At 43.4% G+C, this 20,031-nt stretch overlaps 1 protein-coding gene across 2 annotated transcripts in view; it reads left to right on the top strand.

Annotated features, from left to right (window-relative positions):
* LONP2 (lon peptidase 2, peroxisomal) overlaps positions 1-20,031 on the top strand; it is a 92,452-nt gene that overhangs the window by 17,344 nt on the left and 55,077 nt on the right. For both annotated transcript variants that reach the window (XM_030581217.1, XM_030581216.1), the window contains exons 7-8: positions 2,330-2,588; positions 12,782-12,923. In XM_030581217.1, the coding sequence (XP_030437077.1) occupies positions 2,330-2,588; positions 12,782-12,923 (401 nt within the window). The remainder of the gene's footprint in view (positions 1-2,329; positions 2,589-12,781; positions 12,924-20,031) is intronic.

The raw sequence follows: 20,031 nt of genomic DNA, 5'->3' as shown, positions 1-20,031 counted from the left end.
TGCATTGGTGACTGGACCCCCACATGGTGGGTGCTGGAGTTCTGTTGCTCCCTCCTCAGCCGACTCTGACCCTGATAACAGACGTATCTGCACTGGGATGGGGGGCACACCTCGGGAGCCTGACAATGCAAGATTTATGACAGGTAGAAGAACTAACCCTGCATATCAATATCAAGGAACTCAGAGCGATCCCCCTCATGTCCCAAGTGTTCCTGTCCCACCTACAGGGCCGTTGTGTAGCAGTATTGACAGACAACACCATGGCCATGTTTTATCTAAACAAACCAGGCAGAGCCTGGTCTTCTCCCCTTTGCCAGGAAGCCCTTCTTCTGTGGGAATTCTGTTTAGCCCACTCCATCCTTCTTCAAGCTTCATACCTGCTGAGTGTTCAAAACGTACTGGCAGACAGCTTGAGCAGACGTTTCCTTATTCATGAATTTTTCCGGACATGCACTCCATTTTCTGCAGCTGGGGGTTTCCCGAATCAATCTCTTCGTTTCACAGACAACAGGAAATGGCTAGCCTTCTGCTCCTTCCGGGGTCGCAGCCTGGGCTCAATCGCGGTTGCCTTCCTGATGCCATGGTCCGGCCAATTGCTTTATGTCTTCCCACCATTTCCTGTGGTCCACAAGGTACTCCTCAAGGTCCTCAGACAAGGCGAACATCATACTGGTGGCCCCAGCTTGGCCTCGCCAGTGTTGGTACCCCACTCTTTTGGATCTGTCGATCTGGGCCCCACTGCATCTATCTCTGATCCGCAACCTCATCTCACAGAACCACGTTTGTCTCCTACACCCGGACCTTCAGTCACTCCACCTCATGACTTGGAGGATCCGTGGTTGAATCAGGCTGAGCATGCCTGTTCGGACTTGGTAAGACAGGTGCTCCTGGAAAGCCATAAACCTTCTACCAGAATCACGTATGAAGCAAAATGGAAAAGGTTTTCCACCTGGTGCCCTCAATGGCAGGTGTTCCCACTCCATGCTTCAATCCTGTGCATCCTGGGCTACCTGGTACACTTGAAGGACCAACACCTAGCTTTTGGCTCGCTTAAGGTTTACCTCGCGGCTATTTCACCATTCCACCCGGGTGTAGCCAGGAATTCCGTGTTATCGTGGGATGCTTCCTGAAAGGCCTGAAAAAAATCCATCCTCCGATGAAGTTGCCTGTGCCAGCCTGAGACCTTAACTTGGTCCTTTCCCGTCTATGGGTCCCCCTTTTAAGCCATTTGCTTCTTGCTCACTCCTCTCCTGGAAGGTCACCTTCTTAGTGCATGATGGGTTGCCAAGCTACGGGTTCTCACGTGTGAACCGCCTTATACCATTTTCCATCAGGATAAAGTTCAGCTGAGACCTCATCCAGCTCTCCTACCTAAAGTTCTCCAGGACATTTTCCTGCCTATTTTCTACCCAAAACCACAGGCCGACCTTCTAGAGCAGCAGCTGCATTCACTAGATGTCAGAAAAGCGCTCACTTTCTACATAGACTGGACAAAGCCATTCTGCAAGACAACCTGCCATGGCAACGAACAACCGGAATGAATGAAAGTTGCACTGGTTTTCTCCCAGAGAATATCTTCATGGATCACCGCGTGTATCCACACTTATTATAACATGGCAAATGTCCCTCCGTCGTCTGTAGGGCTCATTCCACGAGCCCTCGTCAGCAGCCTTCCTGGCGCACGTACCCCTCCAGGAAATCTGCAGGGCTGTCACATGGGCTTCAGGTCACACCTTCATGTTGCACTATGCCATCATCAACCAATCTCGTGATGATATGACCTTTGGCAGGGCGATTCTTCAGTCTGCAATATCTTGACTCCAACCCCACCTCCAAGGTAAGGCTTAGGAGTAACCTAACTGGAATTGATATGAGCAAGCACTCGAAGAAAAAACAGTTACTCACCTTTTCTGTAACTTGTTCTTTGAGATGTGTTGCTCATATCTATTCCATTCCCCCCACCTTCCCCTCTGTTGGAGTAGCTGGCAAGAAAGACCTGAAGGAGGGTCGGGCTGGCAGGGTCATATATAGAGCACCATATTGGCATCACTCCAGGGGGCTGCACAGCCAGCCCGATGGGTAGTTGCTGGGGAAAAAGTTTCCGACAGCCGTGCACGCAATGCGCACACACCTAACTGGAATAGATATGAGCAACATATCTCGAAGAACAACGGTTACAGCAAAGGTGAGTAACTGTTTTTTCTCGGAAAAAGAGTCTGAAATGTGACCATTTACAATAGTAAGCACATTTTATCAATTGCATTTCAGAAACAATGCTTTAATCTTTAAAGGGAAATTATGCTGATCTCCTCATTTTGATGCTTGACAGATCGTTTGGATATTCGTGCAGCTAGAATTCTTCTGGACAATGACCATTATGCCATGGAGAAGTTGAAGAAGAGAGTTTTGGAGTATTTAGCTGTCAGACAACTTAAAAACAACCTAAAGGGACCTATCCTTTGTTTTGTGGGTCCCCCTGGAGTCGGTAAAACTAGCGTGGGAAGATCTGTTGCAAAAACCCTGGGCCGAGAGTTCCATAGGATTGCCTTAGGAGGATTATGTGATCAGTCTGACATTCGAGGTCACAGGTAATTTTATCTTTGTTTCAAACTGGTAATTCCCCCTTGCACCCATCCCCGTTAGCTGCTAGTGGTGGTTTCCCATCATTTTCCCACTGATTTTTTTTTATTGTTTAACATGGTTGTGGCACCCACTCAACAAGATAGAAATTAAACAATAATTGAGGACATTCAGTGTTAAGGCTGACTGGACTTGTCATCTGTACCTGCTCCTGTTGTTGTTTGTTAGTAGGGCTCATATAGTATGTAACTCTTTCAAAATTTAAGAATAGTGGATAGAGTTCAGGAGTTTGTGATTGTCTGCGATCAACATATGTCAAAAACAATATGAAAAAAAGACAGTTCTGATATAATGATAACAAGGGTATAGTGGCTTTGGAGCATTCCTAAGGAGTGAAAATACAAAATTAACGGTAGATCGAATTATCAACAAAAGTTATTCCTTAATCTGTCCTGTTCCTGCTATACTGGAATGCTTTTTCATAAGGGTGGTAGTTTGTGGGGGTGGTCATCCGGCATTATTATAGGAGGGAATTAAAAAGGAAACCGGGGGAGGTAGACATAATTCTGTTTCATTGTTAAGTTCAGCCCTCTCTCATCTCCCATCTCTGTGCATGCTGGAACTGAACTGCAGTAGACAAACTCCTGCATGGACATAACAATTTTTACAGGGCGGCTCTGATTTGCTCCACTAAAAAGACCACAAAGATTTTATTAAACAAGATGCCAAATGAACGCCATGTGATTTACTTCATAAACATTTTTATTCTCTGAGTACATGTAGATATCTGTTCCACTTAGGGGATGTGCATGCCCAGCATGCCGGAGATTTTTGCCTAGTACCCGTGGAGGGGTGGCACTTGTGGCTGTGTCCCCTCCCCTGGCTATATAAAGCGGTGCTGCCCAACCCCCACTCAGTTGGGCTGGAGTTGGAGCTGTGTGGTTGTAGTCTCACCACCTCGCATTTCATCTTAGCCTAGTTTATTGTGTGTGGTTAGTGTTAGTAGTTAGAATGGTGTTATAGTTGATACTTAATATTCCCTGGTGATGCCCTCATCAGGGTTTAAACACTGTTCTTCATGTGGAGGGATGGTCCCCAACAGTGACTCCCTCACGCATGCTTGCTGTGTCCTGGCAAAGCCCACCGTACACAGCACTGTTGAATTTGTAAGTCATTTAAGCAGCAGACTCAGGAGCACAGAAGAGAATGTTCTTGGGGTCATCTTTGCAGTGGGGAGCCTAAGTTCCCTCTAAGCTGCGCAGCTGTGCAGCAGCCTAGTAAGTGCCGTGCAGGCGCTCAGGGTTGCAGTGGGGAGAGATGCCTCTCCCTCAGCCCTGGACCTGCTGGACCCGGGTGAGAGGCGCCCTCCATCGGCCCCAGCCCTGGCCCAGACCTGCTGCAGCTGGGGAGAGACGTCTCGCCCACGTCCCCAACCCAGCCCATACCCATATCTGACATGGCTTGAGGAGAGGCGCCCCTCCCTCGGCCCCAGCCCCGGCCTGCTGCGGCTGGGGGATAGACATCTTGCCCATGGCCCCAGCCCAACCTAGACCCGGACCTGCCACAGCTGGGTGAGAGGCGCCCCTCTCTCAGCCCCAGCCCCGACCCGGACCTGCTGCATCTGGGAGAGAGTCATCTCTCCCTCAGCCCCAGTCCAGCTGGACCGGCTGGGGGTAGAGGCACCTCTACCGCAGCCCCACCCCCAGCCCTGCTGCAGGTGGGGGAGAGGCACCTCTCCCTCCCCTAGGCCAGGTGCTGCTGGGGGGAATCCTCTCTCCCCACCATACCCCTGGGCATTCTGCACTCGAAACCCCTCATCCCCGGCCCTACCCCAGAACCTGCACCCCCAGCCAGAGCCCTCACCTTCCCACCCTTTGCCCTAGCCCTGATCTCCCTCCCACATGCTGAATTCTGTGGCCCCACCCCCACCACATGAAAGTTATATACACCAATATGGAGGTTGTGTGTCCCATAACAAAACAGAAAGTGTGTTGCCTATTGTGCTACTGGAGGGGCTTTCCATTCTGTACACTTTCCCCCCCATTCCGATCATTCTGCAGGTCATCCTCATTGCTCCAGTGTGGCCGAAACAGTGCTGGTTTTCGGACTTCCTTGCTCTGTTGGCTCAGCCTCCCATACCACTTCCTCTATCTTGACCTGCTCACACAGGACCACAGCCGTGCCCTCCATCCTGCAGTCAGCTCCCTGTACTTCGCAGCGTGGCTGCTGCATGGCTACATGAAGAGAGAGCACACTGCTCAGAGGCCGTCCTATACGTCCTTCTCAATAGTAGGAAGTCCTTCACTAGGATGGCCTACTTAGTAAAATGGAAGAGATTCTCTGTGTGTTCGTTGGCCAGCAGACCAATCAACAGAGGCTTCCATCCAGGACATCTTGGAGTACCTGTTACATCTTCAGAAGTCAGGCCTTGTGCTCAGTTCTCTGAGAGTGCATTTGACAGCAATATCAGCAATGCATCTCCTGATTCAAGAGAAGTCATTGTTTTCCAGTACCATGGTGATGAGATTTCTGAAGGGGCTACTCCACTTATATCCTGTGGTCTGTGAACCGGTTCCCATGTGGAACCTAAACATGGTTTTGGCAGCTCTGATGGGTCCTGCAGTTGAGCCCCTTGTATCCTGTCCACTGTCCCTTCTGTCTGAGAAAATCACATTCCTGATAGCCATCACTTAGGAAGAAGAGTGAGAGTTGCAGGCCCTAATGGCTGAGCTGCCTTGCATTCAGTTTTCAAAGAACAAGGTAATGCTGTGACCACACACAAATGTTTTAGCTAAGGTGTTCTCTTAGTTTCATCTGAATCATGTGCTAGATTTACCTGTATCTTTTCTCTAAGCCATACTCCTCTCTGGAAGTACAGCACCTTCATAGTTTGGATGTCATTGATATCTAGCCTTTTATCTAGACAGGACTAAACAGTTTTGTGCTTTGCCTGGCCTGTTGATGTCGTATGTGGACCCGATGAAGGGGCAGCAGTCTGTGCACAGACTATCTCTAGATTAATAATGACATAGCTTTGGCTGTGCCTCCTCAGCAGGTACGGGCTCACTCCATGAGAGCACAAGCAACATCAATAGTGATTAATCATCAGTGAAATTTCCATACTTCCATTTGCAGGACAGTCACGTAGTCATTCTTACATATATTTATGGACTACAATGCTGTTACCACATCTTTGAGCCCAGCTGGAGGTCTTGTGATCCTTATTTCAGTAGACTGTGAGCCCCGCCTTGGGATTGGGATACTGCTCATGAGTCATATAAGTGGAATATATGTCTGCATCTACTCGAAGAAGAAGAAGAAGAAGAAGAAGAAATGGTTACTTATTGTAACTGTCGTTCTTTGAGATGTAATCCAGACCAGTTTTCCACAACTCACCCTCCATCCCCTCTGCATCAGAGTCTCCTCTTATATGGGCTTTTGGAACTAAAGGCACTGCCTCTTGTAGTCAGGGGAGGGGCCACAGCCATGAAGTGCAAACACCACCCGTACTGCTAGGCAAAAGTCTTCAGCTTTGGTGTGTTGGGTGCACACACATCTAAATGGATTTTATGTCTGAAACACAACTTGAACAGCAGTTACAGCAAGTAACTGTTTCTTACACAAACATAAAAAAGCATACACATTGTCCAATGAAGTTGGTGCTGAAGACTTGATGGAAGGACTGGAATTGGGTTACTGCAGCTATATTGCATGATGTTGAGGGCATTGAAAATATCTCGTTGGCAGTATCTTCCTACTCATCAGTGTTCTATTCTTCCTTTTCAAGACAGAACTTTATTCAGTGATGCACTTGAGCTTGACATATCCAAAAGAACTTATTTTTCACACTTTTTTTGGAAGGAGCAAGAATCTTTTCTATCTTCTTAACAACTTTTGACAATATTACATTCTTTCTTTGGTTTAGAAGCATTGCCTGTTTTCATTATTTTAGTCCTTTCACTTGGCTCTGATGAAATGTGAAAAAACATACTGGAATTGTATTTCCTGGTGAAAATATACACAGCTTCTGGAAATTCAGAAGAGAATATATTTAAAAGGCACTGTTGTGTATGTTTTAATGTGTGGACAACTTTTGGTTGGAGATGACTAATAACTGCACCTCCTTTCCCCAAGGTTGTTTTCTCTACTCTTTGTGCAGTAATTGGTGTGAAGCAAACTGAGTTCTATTTCTTTTTAGAAAACATGTCAGTAAAATGGTCTGACACTTATGCTGTTTGCCGACATTATTTGCATGACCTTTTAAAGACGAACACAACTATTTCGTTCATTATATACATCATTGGAGCAGCACATTAAATAGGAAATATACAAGTCTCCACAGGAGTTACATGCTTCCAAGAGTGCATATTTGATTGTATTTGAATTTCTAACTTTACAGGGGCTCTTTTAAACCTTCTCTTGGAGAAGGAGCTACATGTGGATCCAGCGGTCAGTGAAAAGAGGGAGCCATGATGATTTAAACACAGACGCAATTTTTTAGGTTGCAACAGACGAGTGTGTTTTCTGTGACAGTCTGATAAAATCTGACCTTTTAGCATCTGTTCATATTGCAAAATCTCTCGGGCATTGATGGAAGATGGAGAAAACTTGTCTCCTTATATCGATACAAAGCTCTGCAGTAGTTTGCATTTAATAATTCAAGTGTTTCTAGTGATATGAACGTTAAAATTTTGCACATTACATACACAATTTAAATTGTCATGTGTTGCTATTCAGACTGGAACCACTGGAGGGTGTCAAGCATTTCTTAAAGAAGCATGCATCTATGCTAATGAACATGCTTTTCAACAGAGAATAGGTGGTAGGACGCCTGCCTACCTGCTAGGTTTCCAGATGAGTGCTCTGCTTACGTAATTATCTAAAGTGAAGACATGAGTAACTTTCTTTAGTTACCAATAGTTCTTCATAGTTTTACCAGTTTTATTTTAGACTTCCCATCTCATCCATTTTAAAACGTAAATACTAGTGTTATATAATAGTGGCATGTAATACAATTTTAAGCTAAAATGTTCAAGTTGTTAATATTTTTATAAGGGCTTTATCAAAATACTATCCTTAGAAATGCATGTTTTGAAATAAAGCTTTCTGTGCAGATATAAATGCCTAACTGTAAATATTTTTTTAATAAATTGATTGAAAACTCTTTGGCTACCAGTGTATTGCATCAGGAAAGAACAAGTTATCTTTGGGGTATTAGCAAGAGATTCAGATAATTCTTCAGTGAACAAGGAAATACAGAATTTAAGGACCAAATATATCCTTCTGTGCCAATTAAACTCAATGTAAGTTGCACTCACTTAGTCAGTAGCCAGATTTGTCCCTCCCTTCTTAACTCTTCTGACTACTCTTGCAGGATTGTGTGTGTAATGTTAGGATCAGGATGTGCTGGAATGCTTGTACACAACAGGATGAATTAAGACTGAAATGTTTGTAATTTTGCCCTTGAATTTTCCCAGCTTTTATTGAGTTTTACTATAGCTGTTTTGTGTTTGTGTAGGGTTTGCATCTGTTAAAAATTTAAGATTTTCTGCATGCACAGTTTGTTTCTACAAAGTCTTTTATGTAAGTAAGCCCTGGTTCCACAATAGAAGGTTCACAAGTGAACCCCTGCACCTGTGTTGTGCCTTCAGTGGGCTGTGTGCCAGGAAAGGGCTGCATCCGTAAGGATCCAATTAAAGAATTGGGGACACACAGAAAAAAATGGTACCATATAACTTTTTCCTGCAAACTACCTCAAAGATGCTTTAATTATATAAAAAAAAAATCATTACAGATTTATGTAATGAATACTATCAGACTGCAACGTGGAGATAAAAAGAGAGGAGAAAAGAAACCAAGGGGTGGTAGGAGAGAGGGAGATGGCTTTTCTTTGAAATATAAAGTACCTAGGATAATGCCGATGCAAAAAGACACAAGGTTCTCTGAGAGTATGTCTGTGAGTCATTTGTTATGAATCAGGTCTTGATGCCATCTAGTGGCTCCTTTCTACACCGTTTAAAGAGGACTTTCCATTAACATTGTAGCAATATGTAGGGGTATGGTTAGTGCTTGTTACCTCTCCTACTTCTAGTGAATAAAAGCTTGTAAATAGATGTAATTTAACATCATTTTCTTGTGTTTTGTTTGCAAGCAAGGGCTACCAAAAATAGCAATCAATATATTTTGCCACTGATCTTCTAGGTGGGAGAAAGGTATATAATGAATGAGCTATTCAACAGGAAAAGCATTGTGTCATGGGCTGGTGTTTTGATGGCATGCAGTTCCATGTGATGTATAAATACGGTAATCAGGAAATGCCCAGCTTTTACAATTTAAGCACTGATCACATGCTTGCAGCTGGAGTTTGTGAATCCTTTTTTTCATTAGGCTGTGAGTAGCCACTACTGTTCTGCATTCTCAAAATGAAGTCAGCATTTTAGTACAAAAACAGAACTGCTTTATCAGACATCCTCCATCTGTCCTTAGCTTTTACCACTCTTACTCCATATGTAAAAGTTTGTTGCTTACATCTGATGCAAACTTCCTTATTAAAAAGAGAACTGAAGATATAGTAGAAACATTTTTTTTAAATTATCCGATTATTTTTTTTTTTTAAGTTTGGTACCATATACTATAGTTCAACTAGTGTAACTTCCATGTGCATTGATGAGGGAATTTGTTAAAATCCCTCTAGCAATAGTTGTGTTACTGCTAGCGAAATTCTGATACTAGTGTGGACAAGACCTAAAGCAAGTTGAAAGTCCATGTTAAAGTGTGTTAGCCTAACCTAAGAAGACCCATATGAGGGAGCATGCGTTTTTCTACAATAATGTCTTTAGAAGAAGCTGCTATCAGCTACTTTCTAGGCTTGTGTTATGACACTTGGGCCCTGTTTCTGTTCTTTTGAAGACTCCCATATTTTTGTTCTATTTTCCATATCAACCTCTAGCGTTTGGACAACATTTATAAAGCTGCTGCTTTTCTTAAATTTTAATTTGGATGGACTGCTTTGTTACTGATTGGGGGTATGGGGGAACAACTCTACAGAAAGGAATCTTAATGAAGCTTCAGTTATGCTTTTGCACAGCAAAGGAAATTATATTTGTGACAGAAAAAAGTAGTTCAAAACATCTTAAATGTTCAAGGTTTTGTTATTAGTAATTAATTGTATCAGTCACTAATTTTTGAATATTGAAACTTGGAAATAATTTAGATTCTTAAATGATCAGGAATTTCAGTAAAAGATATTCAGACACATGGTTATCATATTATTAAGCCGTTATTCCACCTGTCACATTGTATTTAGTTTCTCTAGTGCCCTCATACAGATATGCCTTTGATATTTATTAACCTCTTTCAAAACTAGCATCACTTGTCACTATTGTGGGTCTTGAGTCTGTCAAATTAATGCAATAATAAAATTGGGTAGTGCCCACCTATAGGAATGGCACTTTGAAGCACAGGGTTATAGACAGTCTAATTTTCTCCAAGGAAAGCTGTTACAGATGTAAAGGGAAAATTGATATCCATGTACTTGTTAAATTCAGACTGTAAATTTAAGTTGTCCATGTTAGCATGTCAAATTATGTAAATAAATGCATGCACATTTTAAGTTAGAATTTAATCCACTGATTACACAGCTGTATTGAATTAACTCGATTTGCTATATTTAAAAATTGTTACAGTTACAAGGGATGAGGGAGAGAAGTGAGGGAAAGGAAGGGCGATAACTGTGAAAAAGTTAGGATACTGTTTGGAACTGTAATTTCTTCCTACTTACCCATGCTGTCAAGATTCCTTCCCCACTCTGAACTTTAGGATACAGATGTGGGGACCTGCATGGACACTTCTAAGCTTAATTACCAGCTTAGATCTGGTATCGTTGCCACCATCCCCCAAGCACTACTTTTTTTCCCTGGGTAGTTTTGAGGGACTTCACCAATTCCCTGGTGAACACAGATCCAAACCTCTTGGATCTTAAAACAAGGAGAAATTAACCATCCCCCCTCCTTTTCCCCCACCAATCCCTGGTGAGTCCAGATCCAATCCCCTTTGGATCTAAAAACAAGGAAAAATCAATCAGGTATTAAGAAAAAGGCTTTTAATTAAAGAAAAGAAAGGTAAAAGAGAACCCTCTGGGAGAGATTAGCATACCAGCTACTCTCACAGACAACAGATTCAAAACACAGGATGTTCCCCTGGACACAAATTTAGTTATGCAAAAAAAAAAATACCCAATTGGATTCTACCTCAAATTGCATAAGACAGGTTACAAAGAAATAAACATAAACCTATTTATTCCTTTCTAAAACTTACTACTCTGATAAGAGGCTGGTTCCTTGATCTTTTTCACTCCGGCTGAAACTGAAACTCTAAACAAAGGAAAAACTTTCCTTCTTCCTTTTGAAACATCTTGTTCCCCCATTGGTTCCTCTGGCCAGATGTTAGCTAGACTAGGTGAACTTTTTAACCCTTTACAGGTAAAAGAGGCATTAACCCTTACCCATCTGTTTATAACACATGCTCTTGTCCAACTCTTTAGCGATTAAGCTTCAATTCCATGGGACTTAAGCATATGTTTAAATGCTTGCTGAATTGAGACCTGTGCCCAACAAAGCTGCTTCTACATTTGAACCTTGAAAATCTCATGAGGCCTATATTGCCCATTTCAGCCTTCTTGTATTATGAGTACCCCATTTTAGTAGGAACCAAAGCAACTCCCAGTCTCTACCTCTGGCAGTTTTGTTTATTTTTACACACTGATGCAACTCTTTGAAGGGCTACAACTTAAAAATGTTCCCGTCATAGGTTTGTTTCTTTATCTGTAAGAATATTTTTTTTTGCCTGTTTTTTTTCTGATTCTTCGTTGGAAAGATGTTAGGTTATCAAGATAGCCACTGAAACTGCACCTTGCAAGATCCTGATATTGCTGGACTTGCCATAAGTTGTTTTACAGATGCTTCCACCTTCATCTTTTCTCACCACAGCTCTTGATAGTTAGGTTTGTCGTCTCAGTTTGCCTAGTTTGCTATTTTTTCCTAAGATTAAGGAGGCTGAATGTATTCAGTAGTTTTTGAGCCCTCGAGAATAACAGCAAATTTGTCATAACTTTATAAAGTTAAATGTAACTATCACTTAAACAATTACAGAATCATGCCCACTCCTTCAACAGACAAATTTAATATAAAACCATATCATTATTACAGGGTGTGATGATGATTACTGTGGAGTTCAATGATTTACAGTCACCTTTAGTAGTTTTAAAACCCTTCCCATGGTTTTTAGGATTCATCTTTCCAAAGCTCTTCCTGTTTATTCTGACTAGTTTAATACAGATTATATGGCAGAGCATTTAGGCCTGTTCTGCATGTCTGCTTTGTGAGGCTCATGAGATAGTTGCTGCAGTATAGCACATCATGTATCAGTTTCTTCTGAGCCATCAGTGTTTTGTTTGGTTATGGCACAAGCAGAAAGACTGTGATAAACTTAGGAAATGATGTGTGCTTATGTGTAAAATATATATAGTTCTCTCCCACACTGTAAAACAAACAAATTTCCTAAACAAATTTGGATAGATACTTTTTCATTCCATGCATGCTTTGCTAAATTAATTTTTCTGTTTTGTTCAAATATGACAAAATAAACTATAAGCTTTTTTTAAGAAGTTATTCAATTAAAAATATCTCTGTTTATGGGTTCCAGTTAGGACACACATCTACCTACTATAGGCTTCATGGAATCTGGCATTTGTGGAATTATGCCCAAATTTATTAATTCTGCGTGTCACAGTTAGGATACCAGTATCATTTCTGTTAAAAGTATAAAAATATTAGAGTTCAAAAATCTATGTTTCTGGTTGGCCAAAGGGTTTAAAAAAATCCCAGACCTTGCATTCAACCACTTTTATAGTGATCATGCACTATGTGAATTTTAGACATGCTTTACTCTGCCTGGGACAAATATTTCAATAAGGAATTGGGATTAGAATATCATCCTTTAATCAGTTACATTAATTCAGTTGTATATTCAACAATGGAAACATGAGAGACTTGTCCACTGATTACAGAGGAAGAAAGACTGTTTTTACACAAGTATTACAGTAAGGCTGCTTGTTTCCAGATTTGTTTCTTTTGGTTTTAGGTTTGTTGTTTTCATGCCTGATGTCGTCTGATTCTGACTTTTTTCTGCGTGTTTCACACAGGCGCACCTATGTTGGCAGTATGCCTGGTCGAATAATCAATGGTTTGAAGACTGTTGGGGTTAACAATCCAGTGTTTTTATTAGATGAGGTTGATAAACTGGGGAAGAGCCTGCAGGGAGATCCTGCAGCTGCTTTGCTTGAGGTAAGATATGTAATCATCTTATTCTCCCTGCCACATACTGTACATTCCAAAGATTAATTCATTTCAGACTAGCAGAATTTTGAATATTATTCTCAGGGAGAAGGTGTTAGTTTAGTGACGGCATAGTGGGACTTGTACTGAGTGAAGGACAGGCTGAGGTGATGGTTTTGTGTACCGCTAGTCAGTGAACTTAATGATAGTTGGATCTTTTGCAGTTTCTCATACATAGTGCAAACTCTACTGGCTGCACATCTTATAAAATACTTATAAGGACAGTGATCTTGGTTTAAACTTTTAGTCCTCTTGCTGACCTCACAATGGCCTTTTTACACATGCTCAATGTAGTGTTTTAAACTTTAATAAAAAGTCAGACATTTTAATTGTACGAAAATAGATTCTGTTAAGAATACTCTTCCACTATTAAAATCTTTAACCACATAGATTTTTTTATTGATATAGCCAATGTGGAGAAGCCCTGTGGGCCAACCAGCATATGTGTTGGTAGTTAAATTTAGGTATAGCTAGATTTTTTTTTAAGGTTTTCCCTGAGATTTAGTCTTTTTTTTTTATTTATTTTTTTAAGCTTTCACTGGTACAAGCTAATACTACAACAAAATACATGACTTAGTACAGAGAGGGTCACCCAAGTACTTACTTATCATTGTTACATTTTAAATCAGCATTTTTGTAGTGAACGTCTGATTAGAGACAAACGCTTTGCATTTATTTGTTAATTCAGTAATCTCTGTTCTTAACTAACAGTAATGGATTAAGCCTCATCAGTAGGGAGTAAACAGAAATTTAAATATTAGTCCATAAACTAAATTTTTACTTAATGGCATCACAGAGACTTAGAGGGATAAGTTTCATGATTGGAATGTTGGTATAGAGGAGTATAGCTTGTTCAGGACAGACAGGCTAAAAAGGGAGGAGGTGTTGCATTATACATCTGGAATATATACACCTGTTCTGAAGTGCAGAAGGAGGTGAGAGGCAGACCAATTGAAAGTCTCTGGGTAAAAGGGATAAAAATAGGGGTGACGACATGGCAGGGGTCTGCTACAGTCCACTAAATCAGGAAAGGGAGTTAGATAAGTCTTTTCTAGAACAAATAACAGAAATAACCAAAACATAAGACCTGGGAGTAATGGGGGACTTCAGTTACCCAGATATTTGCTGAAAAGATAATACGGCAAAACACAACATTTCCAGTTAGTTCTTGGAATGTATTGGGGACATCTTTTTGTTTCACAAGTGGAGGAAGTAATTAGGGGGACAGCCGTTTTAGACATGATTCTGACCAAAGGGGAGGAATTGGTAGCCAAGCTGAAGGTGAAAGGCAATTTGGGTAAAAGTGATCATGAAATGACGGATTTCTAAGGAAAGCGAGAGCAGCAGAATAAGAAGAATAGATTTAAAAAAACAGACTTAAACTCCAAGAACAGGAGATAAGGTCCCATGGGAAGAAACTCTAAAGGAGAAAGTAGCTCAGGAGGAAGGAGTTTGGTAGCTTCTCAAGAAGATATTAAAGAAGGAACTGCAAACCATCCTGATGCAAAGAAAACATAGGGAGAACAGTAAGAGGCCAATATGGCTCCATCAGGAGGTTTTTAGTGACCTGATAATCGGGAAGGGACTCCTACAAAACTGGAAACTTTGCAGAATCTCATTAAATTCATCCTAGGTACTTAAAGAACTAGCTGAAGCAATCTCAGAACCATTAGCAATTATTAAGGTTAAGATTTTGTCTGATATTTTTAGTAAAACTCATGGACACATTGCAGGAAATAAGCAAAAATTCATGGAAGCCTGCAACCTGACATTTACTAAAAACAACATGGGAGAGCGGTATGCTAACCGCTGGGGGGGACTGAAGTCTGAACCCCAGGGGGGGTAGAGTGATTGACAGCCTGAGCCCTGCCTCCTGCAGGGGAGGGGCTCTAGCCTCTGGCATGCAGGGGGGCGGTGATGCTAAAGCAGGGGTGGGCAAACTACGGCCCACGGGATTGCCCCCCATGGCGCTGCAGCCCCGCATTGCTCTCCAGAAGCGGATGTCCCTGTGGCCCCTGGGCCGGGGGGGCCAGAGGGCTCTGTGTGGTTTTTTTTACCTCCAGGCACCGTCCCCTGCAGCTCTCATTGGCAGGGAACCACTGCCAATGGAAGCTTCAGAGGGAGGTACCTGGAGGCACAGCAAGGGCAGCACACGCAGAGCCCTATGCCCCCTGTCCCCGAGGGGCCGCAGCACTTCCTGGAGTGGCACAGGGCTGGGGACAGGGCAGGCAAGCAGGGAGCGTGCCCTGGCCCTGGGGTGCACTGCTGCCACCCCGGAGCCCGAAGCCTTCCTGCACCCCAGTTCCATGCCCTAAGCCCTCTGCCTGCACCTCGCACCCCAGCTCCCTGCCCTGAGCCCCCTCATACACCCTGCACCCCAACCCCCTTCCCTGAGCCCTCTCATATCCCCCGCACCCTTCCTCTGCCCCAATCCCTTGCCCTGAGCCCCTTCTTGAACATTGCACTCCCTCCCGCACCCCAACCCCCTGTGCCAGGCCTGCATACAATTTCCCCACCCAGATGTGGCCCTCGGCCCAGAAAGTTTTCCCACCCCGTGCTAAAGTCACGGAGGTTCATTAAAGTCACAGACCTCTGTGACTAAATTGTATTCTTAGCAGTTATCTCTGAGAACTCCTGGAGGATGAGTGAGGTGTCAGAGGTCTGGAGAAGAGTAAGCATAGTTCCTGTCTTTAACAAGAACAACTAAGTTCAGGGAATTATAGTTCAGTCAGCCTAACTTTGAAACTTGGAAAGATGCTGGAATAAATTATTAAACAATTATTTTTTAAACACCAAGAGATTAATAGGAATATAAGAAATAGCCGGCATGGATTTGTTAAGAATAAATCATGCAAAACCAACCTAATTTCCTTTTTTGAGGGGATTACTGGCCTCATGGATATGGCTGCATTTTAGTCACAAGTATTTTTAGTAAAAGTCATGGACAGGTCATGGGCAGTAAAGAAAAATTCACGGCCTGTGACCTGTCCGTGACTTGTACTGTATACTCCTGACTAAATCTTTTTGGGGGGGGGGGGAGCGCAACGAGTGCTTGTTGGCGCGGCAGTGCATTGGTTTTCATTTCATCAACATGTCCCTGCAACACCTAGGCGGAGGCGTGGTCAGAAGGCTCTGCGTGCTGCCTCTGCCCTGAGCACTGACTTTGCAGCTCCCATTGGCCAGGAACCAATAGGAGCTGTGGTGAGGTGCCTTCAAGTGGAGGGAGCGCACAGAACCACTTGGCCATGCCTCTGTATAGGAGCTAAGAGATGTTGCCCCCTCCCCCTCCCACACTCCAGGTAAGTGCTGCCCAGAGCCTCCTCCCGCATACCAACCCATGAACCCCTTCCCACACCCAAACTCCTGCTGCTACTGCTGGGGGAGGAGTGTGCGGCTGGCCCAGGGGCTGACTGCAGAAGTCCCTGAGGTCCCGGAAAGTCACGGAATCCATTACTTCCGTGACAAACTCGCAGCCTTACTCATGGAGAGGGGAAAGCAGATGATGTATCTTGATTTTTAGTAAGGCTTTTGACACAGTCCCACATTACATTCTCATAAGCAAACTATATAAGTATGGTATAGATGGATATAAGGTGGGTGCACAACTGGTTGAAAGACCATACTCAGAGTAGTTTAGTGTTTTGCTATCAAACCGGGAGGGTGTATCTGGTGGTTTTCCACAGGGATCAGTTCTGGGTTTGATACTATTCGATATTTTCATTACTGATTTGGATAATGGGGTGGAGTGTGTGTTTGTAAAATTTGCGGATAAAACCAAGCTAGTGGGACTTCCAAGCACTTTGGAGGACAGGATTAGAATTCAAAATGACCTTGACAACATGGCGAGTTGGTCTGAAATCGGCAAGTTGAAATTCAGAAAAGACAAGTGCAAAGTACTTCGGTTAGGAAGGAAAAAGCAAATGCACAACTACAAAATGGGAAATAACTGGCTGGGTGGCAGTATTGCTGAAAAGGATTCAGGGGTAGTAGAGGATCACAAATTGAATATCCGTCAACAATGTGGTGCAGTTGTGAAAAGAGGTTAATATCATTCTGGAGTGTATTTAACAGGAGTGTTGTGTTTAAGACATGGGAGGCAATTGTCCCGCTCTACTGAGCAGTAGTGAGGCCTCAGCTGGAGTATACAACCGTATCCTGGTATTCTAATCAACATCCTTTCTCATCAAAGATTGGCTGTGTGCGCACTGTTACTAAGTGTGCAGTCATTGTTCCGTTTGCCAACGGAGTTACTGCAGTCATTTCTTTTTTAACCCACTGCTTTATGGGATACTCTAAGTATGAAAGATATTATTTAAAACCAAGTGTTATTTTATGGCAGTTGTCACTCTAGTGCATGGCTTTCTACAAATGCAATCTGATTTTGTTTTTCCCCATTATTCATGATAAGGATATGATTTAATCACGGAGGTCATGGATTCCATGACTTTAACAAACCTCTGTGACTTTTTCGGCTTCAGCCCCCACGGCTGCGGAGGGTACTGGGGCTGTCAGTCCCCCTTCCCCTCCATAATTTTAGTAAAAGTCAGGTTGCGGACTTATGTGAATTTTTGTTTATTGCCCGCAACCTGTCCATGACATTCTTACTAAAAAATAACCATGATGAAATCTTAACCTTATATGTAATAAAACGGACTCATTTTTGAGACTGTCAACCAGTCCGTTGAGATTCATAATGAGTGCAAGCTGGTGTTTTAGTCCTCTTTTGTGGTGGTATGTTTAGCTGATATTAATTTGCAATCTGCGTGCCTGAAAGAATCTCTCATATTCTCTTATTAAATAACTTTGAAAAAGTCCGAACAGTGCACGGTTATCTAATTAAATAGTTCTCTAGCTATCAAGTACCCATTCCTGAAATGCATAGAAAGCCTCCAAGAATGGTGAAACTCCTGGCCTTACATGGCAATGAGCTTTAAAAAGTAAGGAGAAGAAATCTGTTTAAAACCTACAAATGGAGGCTACTTTAGCACACTGATAATAATCAAATTGAGTGTCTGCCTTTTCTAACACTTCTGCAATCATATCTTCAGACTTTAGGCCCAGCTCAGCTTAGTCCAGTCAATGCAAGGAAGAGAAATGTCCTAGGAAAATCTAAGTACTTTAATAAAGGGTGGAAGTGGAAAATGTGCCACTTAGTAAGTCCTCTTAGCCAATACTGAAGCAATGGCTCAGCATCTGTAATCTGGAGGTACATCTCTACCCCGATATATTGCGACCCAATATAACATGAATTTGGATATAACGCGGTAAAGCAGCACTCCGGGGGGGGCTGCACACTCCTACAGATCAAAGCAAGTTCGGTATAAAGCGATTTCACCTATAATGCGGTAAGATTTTTTTGATTCCCGAGGACAGCATTATATCGGGGTAGAGGTGTACCATCCTTTGGATGAAATATAAAAAGTATGATGATTTTCTCAAAAGTATGGATGCTATCTCCAAAGTTGTACCTGAATTCTAATTTGGTTAATTTTATTCTACCTGTAACTTCTCCTTGCAGTCTCAGAGTATTCTTCATTTCCTATCTTAGATTACTGGGTAGCGTTTTTATACACTATTAAGCATTTTGCACATTTTACCTCCGTAACGGTGGACATTCCAGTGGGACATGAAGGAATTTGTACTTTGAGAATTCTGAGCCAGGTATTCTCATGGTGTAAATTGCCTTAGTGCCATTGGCTTGAATGATGCTGCAATACATTACACTAGCCGAGGATCTGTCCCATAGTTTGTAAAGTTTTTGGGTCTCCTATATTGAAAGATCCAAATATATCACAAGTAAATTTGTTTTTAGTTCAGTGTTTTTAATCAACCCTGGTGTTTACTCAAACAATGGTTAGACATTGACTATAATACCAAATCTAATTGATTGATTGTTCCACCTTGACATCTAGGTAAAATGAATAGTTTAATGGAGAGGCCCGTGGGACCATTCTACCCAGCCCCCGAGCTCCTGCCCCGGGAGGCTAGCCCCCAACCCCTCCCCTGCTATGTCCCCTCCCCTCGCAGCCTCAGCTCGCTCTGTCACTGGCACAGTGCTCTGGGTGGCGGGGCTGTGAGCTCCTGGGGCAGCGCAGCTGCAGAGCCTGACCTGACCTGGTCTCTGTCCTACGTGGTGGCAGCGGTGGTGTGGCCGAGCTCCAGCTGGGCAGCGTGGCTGTAGCGTCACCAGCCGCTGGCGCTCCAGGCAGCGCGGTAAGGGGGCAGGGAGCAGGCAGGGTTGGATAGAGGGTAGGGGAGTTCGGGGTGGTGGTCAGGGGGTAGGGGTGTGGATGGGGGACAGGGCGGTCGGGGGGGGAACAGGGGGTTGAATGAGAGTGGAGGTCCCTGGGGAAAGTCAGGAAGGGTGGGGTGTCGGATGGGGCAACGGGGCAGTCAGGGGACAGAGAGAAGGGGTGGTTGGATGGGTCAGGGATCCGCAGGGGGGAGGCAGGGCGGGGCGTCAGGAATGAGAGGAGAGGTTGGATGGGTCGGCGGGGGCTCAGGGGTGATCAAGGGACAGGGAGCGGGGGTGAGTGGATGGAGCAGGGGTTCCGGGGCGGCCATCAGGAAACAGGGGGAATAGGATGGGGCAGGAGTCCCTGGAGAGGGGCAGATAGGAGGTGGGGGTTGGGCCACGACCCCCTCCCCTTACCGGCCCTCCATATAATTTACAAAACTTGATGCGTCCCTCAGGCCAAAAAGTTTGCCCACTCCTGGTTTAATGAGTCTCTGTTTCTTGATACAAACCCATTGTGGAAATTCTGATATTCTCAAGTACACGTTCATTACAAGGTCTTAGCTATCTTTTCTTCAGCTCATTTCTCAGCTGTCTTGCTTCTCATCACTTCTTTTGCTGCCATCTAAGGTGATTTGAGCCATAATAGCATCTTTCTTTAAATGATATCAGTATTGTTACTAAGGTTACCAAAACCTGCTTGCCTCCTTATTTTGAAACCTAGCTGGTACCCCTGCCTAAACATCTTGAAGCTGGTCCTCCACTTCCTCTAGTGGAGAGCTCGGACCACAACATAAAAAAAAATTTTAACCTGCTTTGGTG

Source organism: Gopherus evgoodei, chromosome 12 (genome assembly GCF_007399415.2).
Source record: "Gopherus evgoodei ecotype Sinaloan lineage chromosome 12, rGopEvg1_v1.p, whole genome shotgun sequence".
Lineage (NCBI taxonomy): Eukaryota > Metazoa > Chordata > Testudines > Testudinidae > Gopherus > Gopherus evgoodei.
This window is presented reverse-complemented; position numbering and strand designations above follow the sequence as displayed.